The 18,457-nt window shown below is 60.9% G+C and overlaps 1 protein-coding gene across 1 annotated transcript in view; it reads right to left on the reverse strand.

Annotated features, from left to right (window-relative positions):
- The window catches only part of LOC144952380 (uncharacterized), a 34,426-nt gene that overhangs the window by 15,682 nt on the left and 287 nt on the right, over positions 1–18,457 (reverse strand). The window contains exons 1-3 of the mRNA XM_078882771.1: positions 17,883–18,457; positions 12,198–12,252; positions 9,384–9,479 (exon numbers count right to left, since the gene is read on the reverse strand). The exon at positions 17,883–18,457 is cut by the window's right edge and continues 287 nt beyond it. Of these exons, the coding sequence (XP_078738897.1) occupies positions 9,384–9,479; positions 12,198–12,252; positions 17,883–17,983 (252 nt within the window). The 5' untranslated portion in view covers positions 17,984–18,457. The remainder of the gene's footprint in view (positions 1–9,383; positions 9,480–12,197; positions 12,253–17,882) is intronic.

The raw sequence follows: 18,457 nt of genomic DNA on the forward strand, positions 1-18,457 counted from the left end.
ATGTGGAGCCCCACACTCGCTCTCCACACGTGGGTAGAGAGAGCTGGCCTCAGTAGCATGTGGAGCCCCACACTCGCTCTCCACACGTGGGTAGAGAGAGCTGGCCTCAGTAGCATGCGGAGCTGCCAGCTTTCTCCAGACACACGTGGGGAGCGAGCCGGCCCCTTGGGCACGCGTGTGTGGGGGTGAGAGTTGGTCCCTGGGATACTTGGGGCTGTCAGCGCTCTCTCCAGACACACGTGGGGAGAGGGGGTGATTCACAGAGAAGTGAGCGAGCGGTTGAGGTGGGTGAGAGAGAGAGAAAGAGTGGGTGAGCGAGCGAACAGTTGACTAGGTGGGCGAGTGAGACATTGAGTGGGCGAGCCAATGAGTGAGTGAGCGAGTGAGTCAGTGAGTGAGTGGGCGAGTGAGCGAGTGGATGAACGAATGAGTGAGTGGGCGAGCAAGTGAGTGAGTGAGCGAGCGAGCGAGTCAGCGAGTGGGTGAGTAAGTGGGTGAGTGAGCGAGTGGATGAACGAATGAGTGAGTGAGTGAGCGAGTGATGTGAGCGAGCGAGTCGGCAAGCGGGTGAGTGAGTGGGTGAGTGAGCGATTGGGTGAGTAAGCGAGTGAGTGAGCGAGTGAGTGAGCGAGCGGGTGAGTGAGCGAGTGAGTGAGCGAGCGAGCGAGTGAGCGAGCGAGTTAGCGAGCGGGTGAGTGAGTGGGTGAGTGAGCGAGTGGGTGAACTAATGAGTGAGTGGGTGAGTGAGTGAGTGAGCGAGCCACTGAGTGTGACATTGAGTGTGTAAGCGAGTGAATGAGTGAATGGGCAAGCGAGTGAATGATTGGGTGATCAATGAGTGAGCGAGCGAATGAGTCAGCGGATAATTGTTGAATGAGTTAATGATTAGGCGAGCGTCCACCAGAGGCGAGGAGTGGTGGTGGTGGTGGCTTACGCACCTACAAAAGATGAACATCAGTGGAGAGATGCAGGCAAGACCGGTGAGGCAGACGCCTTCTATGACCTGTCACAGGTGCTGGCTAAAGTGGCTCCTCGGGAGAGAGTCATCCTGTTGGGTGACTTCAATGCCCGAGTTGGTCATGATGCTGGCACCTGGTCTGGAGTGATTGGAAGGCACTGGGCCAGATCAGCTCAATAACAACGGAAGGCGACTGCTAGACTTCTGTTCAGCACATGGGCTTGTAATTACCAACACGCTCTTCTGGCATCGGCGCATCCACACAACGTCGTGGATGTGTAGTGACATTGAACGAGTCACTGTAGCGCGTGCCGCTGGGGGATTGGTAGACAATGGAATTGGGGGTATCAGCCCCTGTTCTACCAGTTGGATATGTGGGCAAGGCACGGAGCCTGCTGAGGGATCCAGAAGGGGGCGTGGCCGAGGGCAGGGCCTGCTGAGGGATCCAGAAGGGGGCGTGGCCGAGGGCGGGGCCTGGTGAGGGATCCAGAAGGGGGCGTGGCCGAGGGCGGAGCCTGCTGAGGGATCCAGAGGGGGGCGTGGCCGAGGGCGGAGCCTGCTGAGGGATCCAGAAGGGGGCGTGGCCGAGGGCGGGGCCTGGTGAGGGATCCAGAAGGGGGCGTGGCCGAGGGCGGAGCCTGCTGAGGGATCCAGAAGGGGGCGTGGCCGAGGGCAGGGCCTGCTGAGGGATCCAGAAGGGGGCGTGGCCGAGGGCGGGGCCTGGTGAGGGATCCAGAAGGGGGCGTGGCCGAGGGCGGAGCCTGCTGAGGGATCCAGAGGGGGGCGTGGCCGAGGGCGGAGCCTGCTGAGGGATCCAGAATGGGGCATGGCCGAGGGCAGAGCCTGATGAGGGATCCAGAATGGGGCATGGCCGAGGGCGGAGCCTGCTGAGGGATCCAGAGGGGGGCGTGGCCGAGGGCGGAGCCTGCTGAGGGATCCAGAAGGGGGCGTGGCCGAGGGCGGAGCCTGCGGAGGGATCCAGAAGGGGGCGTGGCCGAGGGCGGAGCCTGCGGAAGGATCCAGAGGGGGCGTGGCCGAGGGCGGAGCCTGCTGAGGTATCCAGAAGGGGGCGTGGCCGAGGGCGGAGCCTGCCGAGGGATCCAGAAGGGGGCGTGGCCGAGGGCGGAGCCTGCGGAGGGATCCAGAAGGGGGCGTGGCCGAGGGCCGGGGCCTGATGAGGGATCCAGAGGGGGGCGTGGCCGAGGGCGGAGCCTGCGGAGGGATCCAGAAGGGGGCGTGGCCGAGGGCGGAGCCTGCGGAGGGATCCAGAAGGGGGCGTGGCCGAGGCCGGAGCCTGGCCACGCTGGGGAGGATAAAAGGGCGAGCTGCGACTCACAGTCGGGGCTGCTGTGCTCTGGAAGGGAACTCGTGGTGCTGTCGTCGTCGTTGTGATCGTCGCCCCCTTCAAGCTGTGGGTCTGGCAGCGTGTTGGCTGTCCCGACCCGCTGTGTGGTGATCCCCTCAGGCTGTGAAGGCCGGAATAAAGGAGAGAGAGTACCTCCTGCTCGTGTCTGTGAATTAGAACACGGCTCCAAGCAAGAACATCTGCTGGACTATAAAGTGACGGACCAGCGGATGCGAGCCCATGTCCTTGACACCAGGACCTACCGTGGAGCTGATCTGCCCTCTGACCATCGACTAGTCATCTGTAAGATGCGCCTGCCATTCTTCCACTCCAGTGGTGGGTGTACACCCAGGGCCCCATTCAAACCCTCAGTGGCATGATCTCAGTCAGCTGATGAAAGTTGCAAGCGAGAATTTCATCATCGCTTGCAGCTGGGGTTGGCATCGTCCCCCACTCCTCCTGATGTCGAGGGTAAATGGGCGAGGTTTAGGACTGTGACTCATGCAGCTGCAATGGCTGCTTTGGGTACGCGGTCCAGACCTCCCCAGAGACCCTGGCTGACAGAGGAGGTGTTCAGGCTGGCTGAGAAAAAGCGACAGGCCCACTCTCATCGGCTACAGCATCCCACGCCAGAGAATGAGGAGGCTTCCCGCAGCCTTCGCTCGGAGGTTCGGAGAGCCGTGCGGCGCTGCAAGGATCTACGTACGCTGAACTTCTTTCGCACTGTACATCACCAACCGTGCTCATCGGAGTGGTGGTCGCGGGTTGCCGAGGAGATGGAATCTGCCTCGGCAGCTCTCGATCACAAATCGCTCTTTGGACTCAAAAGTAACTTGCGATAAACATCCCCTCCGCTTAGTGGCAAATGGCGGATGTTGTTGTTGTTGTTGCAGGTGAGCGTGCGTGTGACCATGTTGGTGAGCGCGCGGGTGAGCGAATGGGCGAGTGTGCGGGTGAGCGTGTGACCATGTTGGTGAGCGCACGGGTGAGCGAATGAGCGAGTGTGAGGGTGAGCGTGGGCATGTGACCATGTTGGTGAGCGCACGGGTGAGCGAATGGGCGAGTGTGCGGGTGAGCGTGGGCGTGTGTGTGGTGAGCGCGCGGGTGAGCGAATGGGCGAGTGTGCGGGTGAGCGTGGGCGTGTGTGTGGTGAGCGCACAGGTGAGCGAATGGGCGAGTGTGAGGGTGAGCGTGGGCGTGTGACCATGTTGGTGAGCGCACGGGTGAGCGAATGGGCGAGTGTGAGGGTGAGCGTGGGCGTGTGACCATGTTGGTGAGCGCACGGGTGAGCGAATGAGCGAGTGTGAGGGTGAGCGTGGGCGTGTGACCATGTTGGTGAGCGCACGGGTGAGCGAATGGGCGAGTGTGAGGGTGAGCGTGGGCGTGTGACCATGTTGGTGAGCGCACGGGTGAGCGAATGGGCGAGTGTGCGGGTGAGCGTGGGCGTGTGTGTGGTGAGCGCGCGGGTGAGCGAATGGGCGAGTGTGCGGGTGAGCGTGGGCGTGTGTGTGGTGAGCGCACAGGTGAGCGAATGGGCGAGTGTGAGGGTGAGCGTGGGCGTGTGACCATGTTGGTGAACGCACGGGTGAGCGAATGGGCGAGTGTGAGGGTGAGCGTGGGCGTGTGACCATGTTGGTGAGCGCACGGGTGAGCGAATGAGCGAGTGTGAGGGTGAGCGTGGGCGTGTGACCATGTTGGTGAGCGCACGGGTGAGCGAATGGGCGAGTGTGAGGGTGAGCGTGGGCGTGTGACCATGTTGGTGAGCGCACGGGTGAGCGAATGGGCGAGTGTGCGGGTGAGCGTGGGCGTGTGTGTGGTGAGCGCACGGGTGAGCGAATGGGCGAGTGTGAGGGTGAGCGTGGGCGTGTGACCATGTTGGTGAGCGCACGGGGTGAGCGAATGAGCGAGTGTGAGGGTGAGCGTGGGCGTGTGACCATGTTGGTGAGCGCACGGGTGAGCGAATGAGCGAGTGTGAGGGTGAGCGTGGGCGTGTGACCATGTTGGTGAGCGCACGGGTGAGCGAATGGGCGAGTGTGAGGGTGAGCGTGGGCGTGTGACCATGTTGGTGAGCGCACGGGTGAGCGAATGGGCGAGTGTGCGGGTGAGCGTGGGCGTGTGTGTGGTGAGCGCGCGGGTGAGCGAATGGGCGAGTGTGCGGGTGAGCGTGGGCGTGTGTGTGGTGAGCGCACAGGTGAGCGAATGGGCGAGTGTGAGGGTGAGCGTGGGCGTGTGACCATGTTGGTGAGCGCACGGGTGAGCGAATGGGCGAGTGTGAGGGTGAGCGTGGGCGTGTGACCATGTTGGTGAGCGCACGGGTGAGCGAATGGGCGAGTGTGCGGGTGAGCGTGGGCGTGTGTGTGGTGAGCGCACGGGTGAGCGAATGGGCGAGTGTGAGGGTGAGCGTGGGCGTGTGTGTGGTGAGCGCGCGGGTGAGCGAATGGGCGAGTGTGAGGGTGAGCGTGGGCGTGTGTGTGGTGAGCGCGCGGGTGAGCGAATGGGCGAGTGTGCGGGTGAGCATGGGCGTGTGTGTGGTGAGCGCACGGGTGAGCAAATGGGCGAGTGTGAGGGTGAGCATGGGCGTGTGTGTGGTGAGCGCGCGGGTGAGCGAATGGGCGAGTGTGCGGGTGAGCGTGGGCGTGTGTGTGGTGAGCGCACGGGTGAGCGAATGGGCGAGTGTGAGGGTGAGCGTGGGCGTGTGTGTGGTGAGCGCGCGGGTGAGCGAATGGGCGAGTGTGCGGGTGAGCGTGGGCGTGTGTGTGGTGAGCGCACAGGTGAGCGAATGGGCGAGTGTGCGGGTGAGCGTGGGCGTGTGTGTGGTGAGCGCGCGGGTGAGCGAATGGGCGAGTGTGAGGGTGAGCGTGGGCATGTGTGTGGTGAGCGCGCGGGTGAGCGAATGGGCGAGTGTGAGGGTGAGCGTGGGCGTGTGTGTGGTGAGCGCACAGGTGAGCGAATGGGCGAGTGTGCGGGTGAGCGTGGGCGTGTGTGTGGTGAGCGCACGGGTGAGCGAATGGGCGAGTGTGCGGGTGAGCGTGGGCGTGTGTGTGGTGAGCGCACGGGTGAGCGAATGGGCGAGTGTGAGGGTGAGCGTGGGCGTGTGTGTGGTGAGCGCACGGGTGAGCGAATGGGCGAGTGTGCGGGTGAGCGTGGGCGTGTGTGTGGTGAGCGCACGGGTGAGCGAATGGGCGAGTGTGCGGGTGAGCGTGGGCGTGTGTGTGGTGAGCGCACGGGTGAGCGAATGGGCGAGTGTGAGGGTGAGCGTGGGCGTGTGTGTGGTGAGCGCACGGGTGAGCGAATGGGCGAGTGTGAGGGTGAGCGTGGGCGTGTGTGTGGTGAGCGCACGGGTGAGCGAATGGGCGAGTGTGAGGGTGAGCGTGGGCGTGTGACCATGTTGGTGAGCGCACGGGTGAGCGAATGGGCGAGTGTGCGGGTGAGCGTGGGCGTGTGTGTGGTGAGCGCGCGGGTGAGCGAATGGGCGAGTGTGCGGGTGAGCGTGGGCGTGTGTGTGGTGAGCGCACAGGTGAGCGAATGGGCGAGTGTGAGGGTGAGCGTGGGCGTGTGACCATGTTGGTGAACGCACGGGTGAGCGAATGGGCGAGTGTGAGGGTGAGCGTGGGCGTGTGACCATGTTGGTGAGCGCACGGGTGAGCGAATGAGCGAGTGTGAGGGTGAGCGTGGGCGTGTGACCATGTTGGTGAGCGCACGGGTGAGCGAATGGGCGAGTGTGAGGGTGAGCGTGGGCGTGTGACCATGTTGGTGAGCGCACGGGTGAGCGAATGGGCGAGTGTGCGGGTGAGCGTGGGCGTGTGTGTGGTGAGCGCACGGGTGAGCGAATGGGCGAGTGTGAGGGTGAGCGTGGGCGTGTGACCATGTTGGTGAGCGCACGGGTGAGCGAATGAGCGAGTGTGAGGGTGAGCGTGGGCGTGTGACCATGTTGGTGAGCGCACGGGTGAGCGAATGAGCGAGTGTGAGGGTGAGCGTGGGCGTGTGACCATGTTGGTGAGCGCACGGGTGAGCGAATGGGCGAGTGTGAGGGTGAGCGTGGGCGTGTGACCATGTTGGTGAGCGCACGGGTGAGCGAATGGGCGAGTGTGCGGGTGAGCGTGGGCGTGTGTGTGGTGAGCGCGCGGGTGAGCGAATGGGCGAGTGTGCGGGTGAGCGTGGGCGTGTGTGTGGTGAGCGCACAGGTGAGCGAATGGGCGAGTGTGAGGGTGAGCGTGGGCGTGTGACCATGTTGGTGAGCGCACGGGTGAGCGAATGGGCGAGTGTGAGGGTGAGCGTGGGCGTGTGACCATGTTGGTGAGCGCACGGGTGAGCGAATGGGCGAGTGTGCGGGTGAGCGTGGGCGTGTGTGTGGTGAGCGCACGGGTGAGCGAATGGGCGAGTGTGAGGGTGAGCGTGGGCGTGTGTGTGGTGAGCGCGCGGGTGAGCGAATGGGCGAGTGTGAGGGTGAGCGTGGGCGTGTGTGTGGTGAGCGCGCGGGTGAGCGAATGGGCGAGTGTGCGGGTGAGCATGGGCGTGTGTGTGGTGAGCGCACGGGTGAGCAAATGGGCGAGTGTGAGGGTGAGCATGGGCGTGTGTGTGGTGAGCGCGCGGGTGAGCGAATGGGCGAGTGTGCGGGTGAGCGTGGGCGTGTGTGTGGTGAGCGCACGGGTGAGCGAATGGGCGAGTGTGAGGGTGAGCGTGGGCGTGTGTGTGGTGAGCGCGCGGGTGAGCGAATGGGCGAGTGTGCGGGTGAGCGTGGGCGTGTGTGTGGTGAGCGCACAGGTGAGCGAATGGGCGAGTGTGCGGGTGAGCGTGGGCGTGTGTGTGGTGAGCGCGCGGGTGAGCGAATGGGCGAGTGTGAGGGTGAGCGTGGGCATGTGTGTGGTGAGCGCGCGGGTGAGCGAATGGGCGAGTGTGAGGGTGAGCGTGGGCGTGTGTGTGGTGAGCGCACAGGTGAGCGAATGGGCGAGTGTGCGGGTGAGCGTGGGCGTGTGTGTGGTGAGCGCACGGGTGAGCGAATGGGCGAGTGTGCGGGTGAGCGTGGGCGTGTGTGTGGTGAGCGCACGGGTGAGCGAATGGGCGAGTGTGAGGGTGAGCGTGGGCGTGTGTGTGGTGAGCGCACGGGTGAGCGAATGGGCGAGTGTGCGGGTGAGCGTGGGCGTGTGTGTGGTGAGCGCACGGGTGAGCGAATGGGCGAGTGTGCGGGTGAGCGTGGGCGTGTGTGTGGTGAGCGCACGGGTGAGCGAATGGGCGAGTGTGAGGGTGAGCGTGGGCGTGTGTGTGGTGAGCGCACGGGTGAGCGAATGGGCGAGTGTGAGGGTGAGTGTGGGCGTGTGTGTGGTGAGCGCACGGGTGAGCGAATGGGCGAGTGTGCGGGTGAGCGTGGGCGTGTGTGTGGTGAGCGCACGGGTGAGCGAATGGGCGAGTGTGCGGGTGAGTGTGGGCGTGTGTGTGGTGAGCGCACGGGTGAGCGAATGGGCGAGTGTGAGGGTGAGCGTGGGCGTGTGTGTGGTGAGCGCGCGGGTGAGCGAATGGGCGAGTGTGAGGGTGAGCGTGGGCGTGTGTGTGGTGAGCGCGCGGGTGAGCGAATGGGCGAGTGTGCGGGTGAGCATGGGCGTGTGTGTGGTGAGCGCACGGGTGAGCGAATGGGCGAGTGTGAGGGTGAGCATGGGCGTGTGTGTGGTGAGCGCGCGGGTGAGCGAATGGGCGAGTGTGAGGGTGAGCGTGGGCGTGTGTGTGGTGAGCGCGCGGGGTGAGCGAATGGGCGAGTGTGCGGGTGAGCGTGGGCGTGTGTGTGGTGAGCGCACGGGTGAGCGAATGGGCGAGTGTGAGGGTGAGCGTGGGCGTGTGTGTGGTGAGCGCACGGGTGAGCGAATGGGCGAGTGTGCGGGTGAGCGTGGGCGTGTGTGTGGTGAGCGCGCGGGTGAGCGAATGGGCGAGTGTGCGGGTGAGCGTGGGCGTGTGTGTGGTGAGCGAGCGGGTGAGCGAATGGGCGAGTGTGAGGGTGAGCGTGGGCGTGTGTGTGGTGAGCGCGCGGGTGAGCGAATGGGCGAGTGTGAGGGTGAGCGTGGGCGTGTGTGTGGTGAGCGCGCGGGTGAGCGAATGGGCGAGTGTGCGGGTGAGCGTGGGCGTGTGTGTGGTGAGCGAGCGGGTGAGCGAATGGGCGAGTGTGCGGGTGAGCGTGGGCGTGTGTGTGGTGAGCGCGCGGGTGAGCGAATGGGCGAGTGTGCGGGTGAGCGTGGGCGTGTGTGGTGAGCGCGCGGGTGAGCGAATGGGCGAGTGTGCGGGTGAGCGTGGGCGTGTGTGTGGTGAGCGAGCGGGTGAGCGAATGGGCGAGTGTGCGGGTGAGCGTGGGCGTGTGTGTGGTGAGCGAGCGGGTGAGCGAATGGGCGAGTGTGCGGTGTGAGCGTGGGCGTGTGTGTGGTGAGCGAGCGGGTGAGCGAATGGGCGAGTGTGCGGGTGAGCGTGGGCGTGTGTGTGGTGAGCGAGCGGGTGAGCGAATGGGCGAGTGTGCGGGTGAGCGTGGGCGTGTGTGTGGTGAGCGAGCGGTGTGAGCGAATGGGCGAGTGTGCGGGTGAGCGTGGGCGTGTGTGTGGTGAGCGAGCGGGTGAGCGAATGGGCGAGTGTGCGGGTGAGCGTGGGCGTGTGTGTGGTGAGCGAGCGGGTGAGCGAATGGGCGAGTGTGCGGGTGAGCGTGGGCGTGTGTGTGGTGAGCGAGCGGGTGAGCGAATGGGCGAGTGTGCGGGTGAGCGTGGGCGTGTGTGTGGTGAGCGCGCGGGTGCATCTGACAGTAGTCATCTCGGTCAGCCAACCCGTGGTACCTGCAGGGTCTGCCCCGTGACCTCCTGTCAGCGTGCTTTTGACACTTCGCGTGGCCTCAAAATGCACTTAGCCTGGCACAGGAGCCGTGGTGACGTCACCGTCGCTCGGTGGCGAATGGCGGTTGTTGTTGTTGTTGTTGTGTGGTGAGCACGCGGGTGAGCGTGCGGGTGAGTGTGCGGGTGAGCGTGTGGGTGAGCGTGTGTGTGAGCGTGCGGGTGAGTGTGTGGGTGAGCGTGCGGGTGAGTGTGTGGGTGAGCGTGTGGGTGAGCGACGCACCGCGCTGTGGGCGATGCGACGTGTAGAAGTGGAGGGTTCGCACGAGTGGGGGGGGGCCCTGCCAAGAGGAGCCCTGGGGGGCACCCAGAGAGGCGTCTGTGGGGGGAGGCGGGCACAGGGCAGCCGTCACCATCGTCATCATCGTCATCATTGTCATCATCATCATCGTCATCATCATCATTGTCATCATCATCATCAACGTCATCATCGTCATCATCATCGTCATCATCGTCATCGTCATCATCATCGTCATCATCATCGTCATCATTGTCATCATCATCATCAACGTCATCATCGTCATCATCAACGTCATCATCGTCATCATCATCGTCATCATTGTCATCATCATCATCAACGTCATCATCGTCATCGTCATCATCATCGTCATCATCATCGTCATCATTGTCATCATCATCATCAACGTCACCATCGTCATCATCATCATCAACGTCATCATCGTCATCATCATCGTCATCATTGTCATCATCATCATCAACGTCATCATCGTCATCATCATCATCGTCATCATCGTCATCGTCATCATCATCGTCATCATCATCGTCATCATCGTCATCATCGTCATCATCGTCATCGTCATCATTGTCATCATCATCATCAACGTCATCATCGTCATCATCATCGTCATCATCGTCATCACCGTCGTCATCATCGTCATCATCATCATCATCATCGTCATCATCGTCATCATCATCATCGTCATCGTCATCATCGTCATCATCATCATCGTCATCGTCATCATCGTCATCGTCATCATCGTCTCCTCTGCTGCGTGTGTGTGACACAGGGAGGGCTGGTTACCTGGGGGGGTGGAGGTTACCTGGAGGGGGTGGAGGTTACCTGGGGGGGAGGGGCTGGTTACCTGGGGGGGTGGAGGTTACCTGGGGGGGTGGAGGTTACCTGGGGGGGTGGAGGTTACCTGGAGGGGAGGGGCTGGTTACCTGGGGGGGGAGGGGCTGGTTACCTGGGGGGGGTGGAGGTTACCTGGGGGGGTGGAGGTTACCTGGGGGGGAGGGGCTGGTTACCTGGGGGGGTGGAGGTTACCTGGGGGGGAGGGGCTGGTTACCTGGGGGGGTGGAGGTTACCTGGGGGGGTGGAGGTTACCTGGGGGGGTGGAGGTTACCTGGAGGGGAGGGGCTGGTTACCTGGGGGGGAGGGGCTGGTTACCTGGGGGGGGTGGAGGTTACCTGGGGGGGTGGAGGTTACCTGGGGGGGAGGGGCTGGTTACCTGGGGGGGTGGAGGTTACCTGGGGGGGGTGGAGGTTACCTGGGGGGGAGGGGCTGGTTACCTGGGGGGGGTGGAGGTTACCTGGGGGGGAGGGGCTGGTTACCTGGGGGGGTGGAGGTTACCTGGGGGGGAGGGGCTGGTTACCTGGGGGGGTGGAGGTTACCTGGGGGGGAGGGGCTGGTTACCTGGGGGGGGAGGGGCTGGTTACCTGGGGGGGTGGAGGTTACCTGGGGGGGAGGGGCTGGTTACCTGGGGGGGTGGAGGTTACCTGGGGGGGTGGAGGTTACCTGGGGGGGAGGGGCTGGTTACCTGGGGGGGTGGAGGTTACCTGGGGGGGAGGGGCTGGTTACCTGGGGGGGTGGAGGTTACCTGGGGGGGAGGGGCTGGTTACCTGGGGGGGGTGGAGGTTACCTGGGGGGGAGGGGCTGGTTACCTGGGGGGGGTGGAGGTTACCTGGGGGGGTGGAGGTTACCTGGGGGGGAGGGGCTGGTTACCTGGGGGGGTGGAGGTTACCTGGGGGGGAGGGGCTGGTTACCTGGGGGGGGTGGAGGTTACCTGGGGGGGTGGAGGTTACCTGGGGGGGAGGGGCTGGTTACCTGGGGGGTGGAGGTTACCTGGGGGGGTGGAGGTTACCTGGGGGGGAGGGGCTGGTTACCTGGGGGGGTAGAGGTTACCTGGGGGGGAGGGGCTGGTTACCTGGGGGGGTGGAGGTTACCTGGGGGGGAGGGGCTGGTTACCTGTGGGGGAGGGGCTGGTTACCTGGGGGGGTGGAGGTTACCTGGGGGGGTGGAGGTTACCTGGGGGGGTGGAGGTTACCTGGGGGGGAGGGGCTGGTTACCTGGGGGGGTGGAGGTTACCTGGGGGGGTGGAGGTTACCTGGGGGGGTGCAGGTTACCTGGGGGGGAGGGGCTGGTTACCTGGGGGGGTGGAGGTTACCTGGGGGGTGGAGGTTACCTGGGGGGGGAGGGGCTGGTTACCTGGGGGGGTGGAGGTTACCTGGGGGGGTGGAGGTTACCTGGGGGGGAGGGGCTGGTTACCTGGGGGGGTGGAGGTTACCTGGGGGGGTGGAGGTTACCTGGGGGGGAGGGGCTGGTTACCTGGGGGGGTGGAGGTTACCTGGGGGGTGGAGGTTACCTGGGGGGGAGGGGCTGGTTGCCTGGGGGGGTGGAGGTTACCTGGGGGGGAGGGGCTGGTTGCCTGGGGGGGTGGAGGTTACCTGGGGGGGAGGGGCTGGTTGCCTGGGGGGTGGAGGTTACCTGGGGGGGGGGTGGAGGTTACCTGGGGGGGGGGTGGAGGTTACCTGGGGGGGAGGGGCTGGTTACCTGGGGGGTGCAGGTTACCTGGGGGGGAGGGGGCTGGTTACCTGGGGGGGTGGAGGTTACCTGGGGGGGTGGAGGTTACCTGGGGGGGAGGGGCTGGTTACCTGGGGGGGGTGGAGGTTACCTGGGGGGGAGGGGCTGGTTACCTGGGGGGGAGGGGCTGGTTACCTGGGGGGGGTGGAGGTTACCTGGGGGGGAGGGGCTGGTTACCTGGGGGGGGTGCAGGTTACCTGGGGGGGTGCAGGTTACCTGGTGGTTGCCGCGGTGTCCCCAAGCGCCGCCTGGCTCCTCCACGTGGGCGCTCCTGGGTGGCGTGCGGGAGAGGTCAGAGGTCGTGCGGGAGAGGTCAGAGGTCGTGCGGGAGAGGTCAGAGGTCGTGCGGGAGAGGTCAGAGGTCGTGCGGGAGAGGTCAGAGGTCGTGCGGGAGAGGTCAGAGGTCGTGCGGGAGAGGTCAGAGGTCGTGCGGGAGAGGTCAGAGGTCGTGCGGGAGAGGTCAGAGGTCGTGCGGGAGAGGTCAGAGGTCGTGTGGGAGAGGTCAGAGGTCGTGCGGGAGAGGTCAGAGGTCGTGCGGGAGAGGTCAGAGGTCGTGCGGGAGAGGTCAGAGGTCGTGCGGGAGAGGTCAGAGGTCGTGCGGGAGAGGTCAGAGGTCGTGCGGTAGAGGTCAGAGGTCGTGCGGGAGAGGTCAGAGGTCGTGCGGGAGAGGTCAGAGGTCGTGGTGCCACTACCACGGAGCCACTCGGCCAGCGCCACTATCCCCTCGCAACCCCCCCCCACACGCACACACCCTCTACACACACCTCTACACACACACACACACCTCTACACACCCTCTACACACACCTCTACACACACACCTCTACACACACACACACACACCTCTACACACACACACACACACCTCTACACACACACACCTCTACACACACACACACCTCTACACACACACACACCTCTACACACACACACCTCTACACACACACACACACCCCCCCCCCTCTACACACACACACACACACACCCCTCTACACACACACATACACACACACACACCTCTACACACACACACACACCTCTACACACACACACACACCCCTCTACACACACACACACACACATACACACACACACACCTCTACACACACACACACACACACACCCCTCTACACACACACATACACACACACACACCTCTACACACACACACACACCCCTCTACACACACACACACCTCTACACAATCACCTCTACACACACACACACACACCCCTACACACACACACCCCTACACACACACCCCCTCTAAACACACACACACACACCTCTCTACACACACACACCCTCTACACACACACACACACACCCCCCCTCTAAACACACACACACACACACCCCCCTCTACACACACACACACCCTCTAAACACACACACACACACCCTCTAAACACACACACACCCCCCTCTAAACACACACACACACACACTCTAAACACACACACACCCTCTACACACACACACACCCCCCTCTAAACACACACACACCCCCCTCTAAACACACACACACACCCCCCTCTAAGCACACACACACACCCTCTAAACACACACACACACACCCCTCTAAACACACACACACACCCTTTAAACACACACACACCCCCCTCTAAACACACACACACACCCTCTAAACACACACACACACCCTCCTCTAAACACACACACACACCCCCCTCTAAACACACACACACACCCTCTAAACACACACACACCCCCCTCTAAACACACACACACACACCCCCCCTCTAAACACACACACACCCTCCTCTAAACACACACACCCTCTAAACACACACACACACACACACACTCTAAACACACACACACACACACCCCTCTAAACACACACACACACCCTCTAAACACACACACACACCCTCTAAACACACACACACACCCTCTAAACACACACACACACCCTCTAAACACACACACACACCCTCTAAACACACACACACACACCCTCTAAACACACACACACACACCCCCTCTAAACACACACACACACCCTCTAAACACACACACCCCCCTCTAAACACACACACATCCCCCTCTAAAGACACACACACACACCCTCCAAACACACACACACACACACCCTCTAAACACACACACACACCCTCTAAACACACACACACACACACCCTCTAAACACACACACACACACCCCCTCTAAACACACACACACCCACCTCTAAACACACACACACACACCCTCTAAACACACACACACCCTCTAAACACACACACACCCTCTAAACACACACACCCCCCTCTAAACACACACACACTCCCCTCTAAACACACACACACACACACCCTCTAAACACACACACACACCCTCTAAACACACACACACACACCCCCCTCTAAACACACACACACACCCTCTAAACACACACACACACACCCTCTAAACACACACACACACCCTCTAAACACACACACACACACCCCCCTCTGAACACACACACACACACACTCTCTAAACACACACACACACCCCCTCTAAACACACACACACACACACAGCCCCACAGACACACACACAGACACACACACACACACACAGCCCCACACATCACACACTGACACACACACACACAGACACACACACACACAGACACACACACACAGACACACACACACACACACAGACACACACACAGCCCCACAGACACACACACAGCCCCACAGACACACACACACAGCCCCACACACACACACACAGACACACACACACACAGCCCCACACACACACACACTGACACACACACACACCCTCTAAACACACACACCCCCCTCTAAACACACACACACACCCCTCTAAACACACACACCCCCCTCTAAACACACACACACACCCTCTAAACACACACACACACCCTCTAAACACACACACACCCCCCTCTAAACACACACCCCCTCTAAACACACACACACACCCCTCTAAACACACATTATCAACAGAAGGTGTATATCGGATTAATTGTGTATGTGGCAGATGCTATAATGGACAGACGGGACGTAACGTTAGTGTAAGACTAAAAGAACACCAGAGAAATATTAAACTATCGCAAACACAACTGTCGGCAGTGGCAGAACATGCATACCAACAGGGACACTCAATTGATTTTGACAACGTTGGAAGTGTTGTGTAAAACTAGTTACTACTGGCAAAGACTAATTAGAGAATCCATTGAAATTGAGAGAAACAGAAATAACTTTAATCGCTCAGACAGCTACAGGCTCAGTGCGGCCTGGAAGCGTATTATTAAATAAGATACATTACAATTCCTTATAAGGGAAACAAACACTAACTGATTACTAATGTAGCATAATCACAATAAAACACATTCCAACTGATTACTAATCTACAACTCGCATCGTAACACTAGCCTGATTACTAATCTAGTATATAATTACAATAACCCCCCCCCCCTCAAATCGTTGCACCTGATGAGTTAATGAGTTAATGATGACGTCACCCTTCTGCTGCTGCTCTATATAAGCAGCAGGGTGACGTCATCATTAATTAATGATGACGTCACCCTGCAGCTGCTGCTCTATATAAGAACGGGAGACACAGCAGAGCCTCACCATTCTGGCGAATTGCCCGATGATGCTGGATGCAATTACCAGCGAAACGTCGTACTACTCAAATTGTAAATGTTGTGGTTTCACGCTTCAACACACCGGTGTGGGGGCTAAAGCAGTGAACTATTTTGTCTTTTGTCAACGTGACACTTTTTTACTGATTGGCCGTGTCGGGTGGTGGAGGGTTACGACACATTTATAAATAACGCGATCTAACACCCAAAAATCGTTGATTATGAATAATATTGGTCGCGAAAGCCTACGTGTTAAACTACACTGTACTATGCACTACACTGTACTATGCACTACACTGTACTATACACTACACGACTATACTATACACTACTATACTAGACACTACTATACACTACTATACTATACACTACTATACTATACACTCCACTGTACAATACACTACACTACTATACTATACACTACTATACTATACACTACACTACTATACACTACACTACTATATACTATACACTACTATACTATACACTACTATACTATACACTACACTACTATACTATACACTACTATACACTACACTACTATACTATACACTACTATACTATACACTACACTACTATACACTACACTACTATATACTATACACTACTATACTATACACTACTATACTATACACTACACTACTATACTATACACTACTATACACTACACTACTATACTATACACTACTATACTATACACTACACTGTACTATACACTATACACTACACTGTGGATTCCGAGGATTCCCGGAGGGTTTGGGTCCGGCGAGATGGGACGCTGCCCGCTAGATGGTTTCACTCCGGGCCACGAAGGGCTTTCCTACCGGTACCACATTGACAGACTTTAGCGCAGAGCGACGATGCCGCCGCGTGGTTTCTGTGCGTGTGGAGAGAGCGTGGGGGCGGTGTGAGTACGTGCGTCCGCGTGAAGCACGCGGGCAATCAGTCCTAAAACGATCGTTGACGTTCGCGTGCGATCGCGTCGATGGCCATCGATTGTGTTTGCACCGGGGGTTAACGCGCGAATATCGTCATCAATACGATCGCCCGCTTCACGCGGGGTGCGTCCGCACGGCGACGAGAACGCTCCTAACGGTGCAACGCGCGAGTATTGCCACCAATTTGAGCGTGGGGGGGGGGGGCGAGTGAGGCTGCGTGCCGTGGTGACCCACCGCCTAGGCAGCAGCAGCCGCTCGTTTTAGCGCCAGTCGTGGTCCCCGCGAGCACGCAACTATCTCCGGGTTGGTGGTGGGCTACGTGGGGAGTGGTGAGCGGGTTAACTCAAGGCGGTGAGGAGCCTGCCATGAGACACGTCCCACAGGGAGTGGTGGTGAGCGGGTTAACCCAAGGCGGTGAGGAGCCAGCCATGAGACAGGTCCCACAGGGGGGAGTGGTGAGCGGGTTAACCCAAGGCGGTGAGGAGCCAGCCATGAGACACGTCCCACAGGGGGGAGTGGTGAGCGGGTTAACCCAAGGCGGTGAGGAGCCAGCTACGAGGCACGTCCCACAGGGAGGAGTGGTGAGCGGGTTAACCCAAGGCGGTGAGGAGCCAGCCACGAGACACGTCCCACAGGGAGGAGTGGTGAGCGGGTTAACTCAAGGTGGTGAGGAGCCAGCTACGAGGCACGTCCCACAGGGAGGAGTGGTGAGCGGGTTAACTCAAGGTGGTGAGGAGCCAGCTACGAGGCACGTCCCACAGGGAGGAGTGGTGAGCGGGTTAACTCAAGGTGGTGAGGAGCCAGCTACGAGGCACGTCCCACAGGGAGGAGTGGTGAGCGGGTTAACCCAAGGTGGTGAGGAGCCAGCTACGAGGCACGTCCCACAGGGAGGAGTGGTGAGCGGGTTAACTCAAGGTGGTGAGGAGCCAGCTACGAGGCACGTCCCACAGGGAGGAGTGGTGAGCGGGTTAACCCAAGGCGGTGAGGAGCCAGCCACGAGCGATGTCCCACAGGGAGGAGTGGTGAGCGGGTTAACCCAAGGTGGTGAGGAGCCAGCTACGAGCGATGTCCCACAGGGAGTGGTGAGCGGGTTAACCCAAGGCGGTGAGGAGCCAGCTACGAGGGGGGAGGACGATCATTCGATCATTGGCAGCAGCCCGGCACGGGGAGAGGAGGATGGGGGCATGAGCCCCCCACAAAGTTTAATACCGCTAGTACCCTCACTCCACACGCCACCCCCCCCCCCTGCCCAACACAGTTCTGATTGAACCGTTGACCCTTTGAACTTTGACTTGGTGGGTTCGGTGAGGTCAGCCACGGGCCGTGAGACTCACCCACGGTGGGAGGAACTCCACCTCCTCCTCTTCCTCCTCCTCTTCCTCCTCCTCTGCATCTTTTTCTTGCGCCACCTGCCCCACCACCTCCTCCACCTCATCGTCCACCTCTCCCGCCACCGCCGCCTTCCCCACCCCCTCCTTCCCGGTTGCCGCGGAGACCACCTCGTCGCTGGACCCGCCGGGAGCCGCCACCGTCGTCGTGACGACCCACCTCGTCGTCACCACCTGCTTCGACGCGGCGGCGGCGGTGATGGTGGTGGTGGTGGTGGCGGTGGTGGTGGTGGTGGTGGCGGTGGTGGTGGTGGTGGTGGCCGGCGCCACCTCTCCTGCCAGTGGCGTAGCCCGCTCGGAATGGTCTCCCGTGTCCCCTCCATCTCCCGTAGTGTGTCCCGTGTCTCCCGTGTCTCCCGTAGTGTCTCCCGTAGTGTCTCCCGTGTCTACCGTGTCTACCGTGTCTACCGTAATGTCTCCCGTAGTGTCTCCCGTAGTGTCTCCCGTGTCTCCCGTAGTGTCTCCCGCAGTGTCTCCAGTAGTGTCTCCCGTGTCTCCCGTGTCTACCGTAGTGTCTACCA

Source organism: Lampetra fluviatilis, chromosome 67, assembly GCF_964198595.1.
Source record: "Lampetra fluviatilis chromosome 67, kcLamFluv1.1, whole genome shotgun sequence".
Classification (NCBI taxonomy): Eukaryota; Metazoa; Chordata; class Hyperoartia; order Petromyzontiformes; family Petromyzontidae; genus Lampetra; species Lampetra fluviatilis.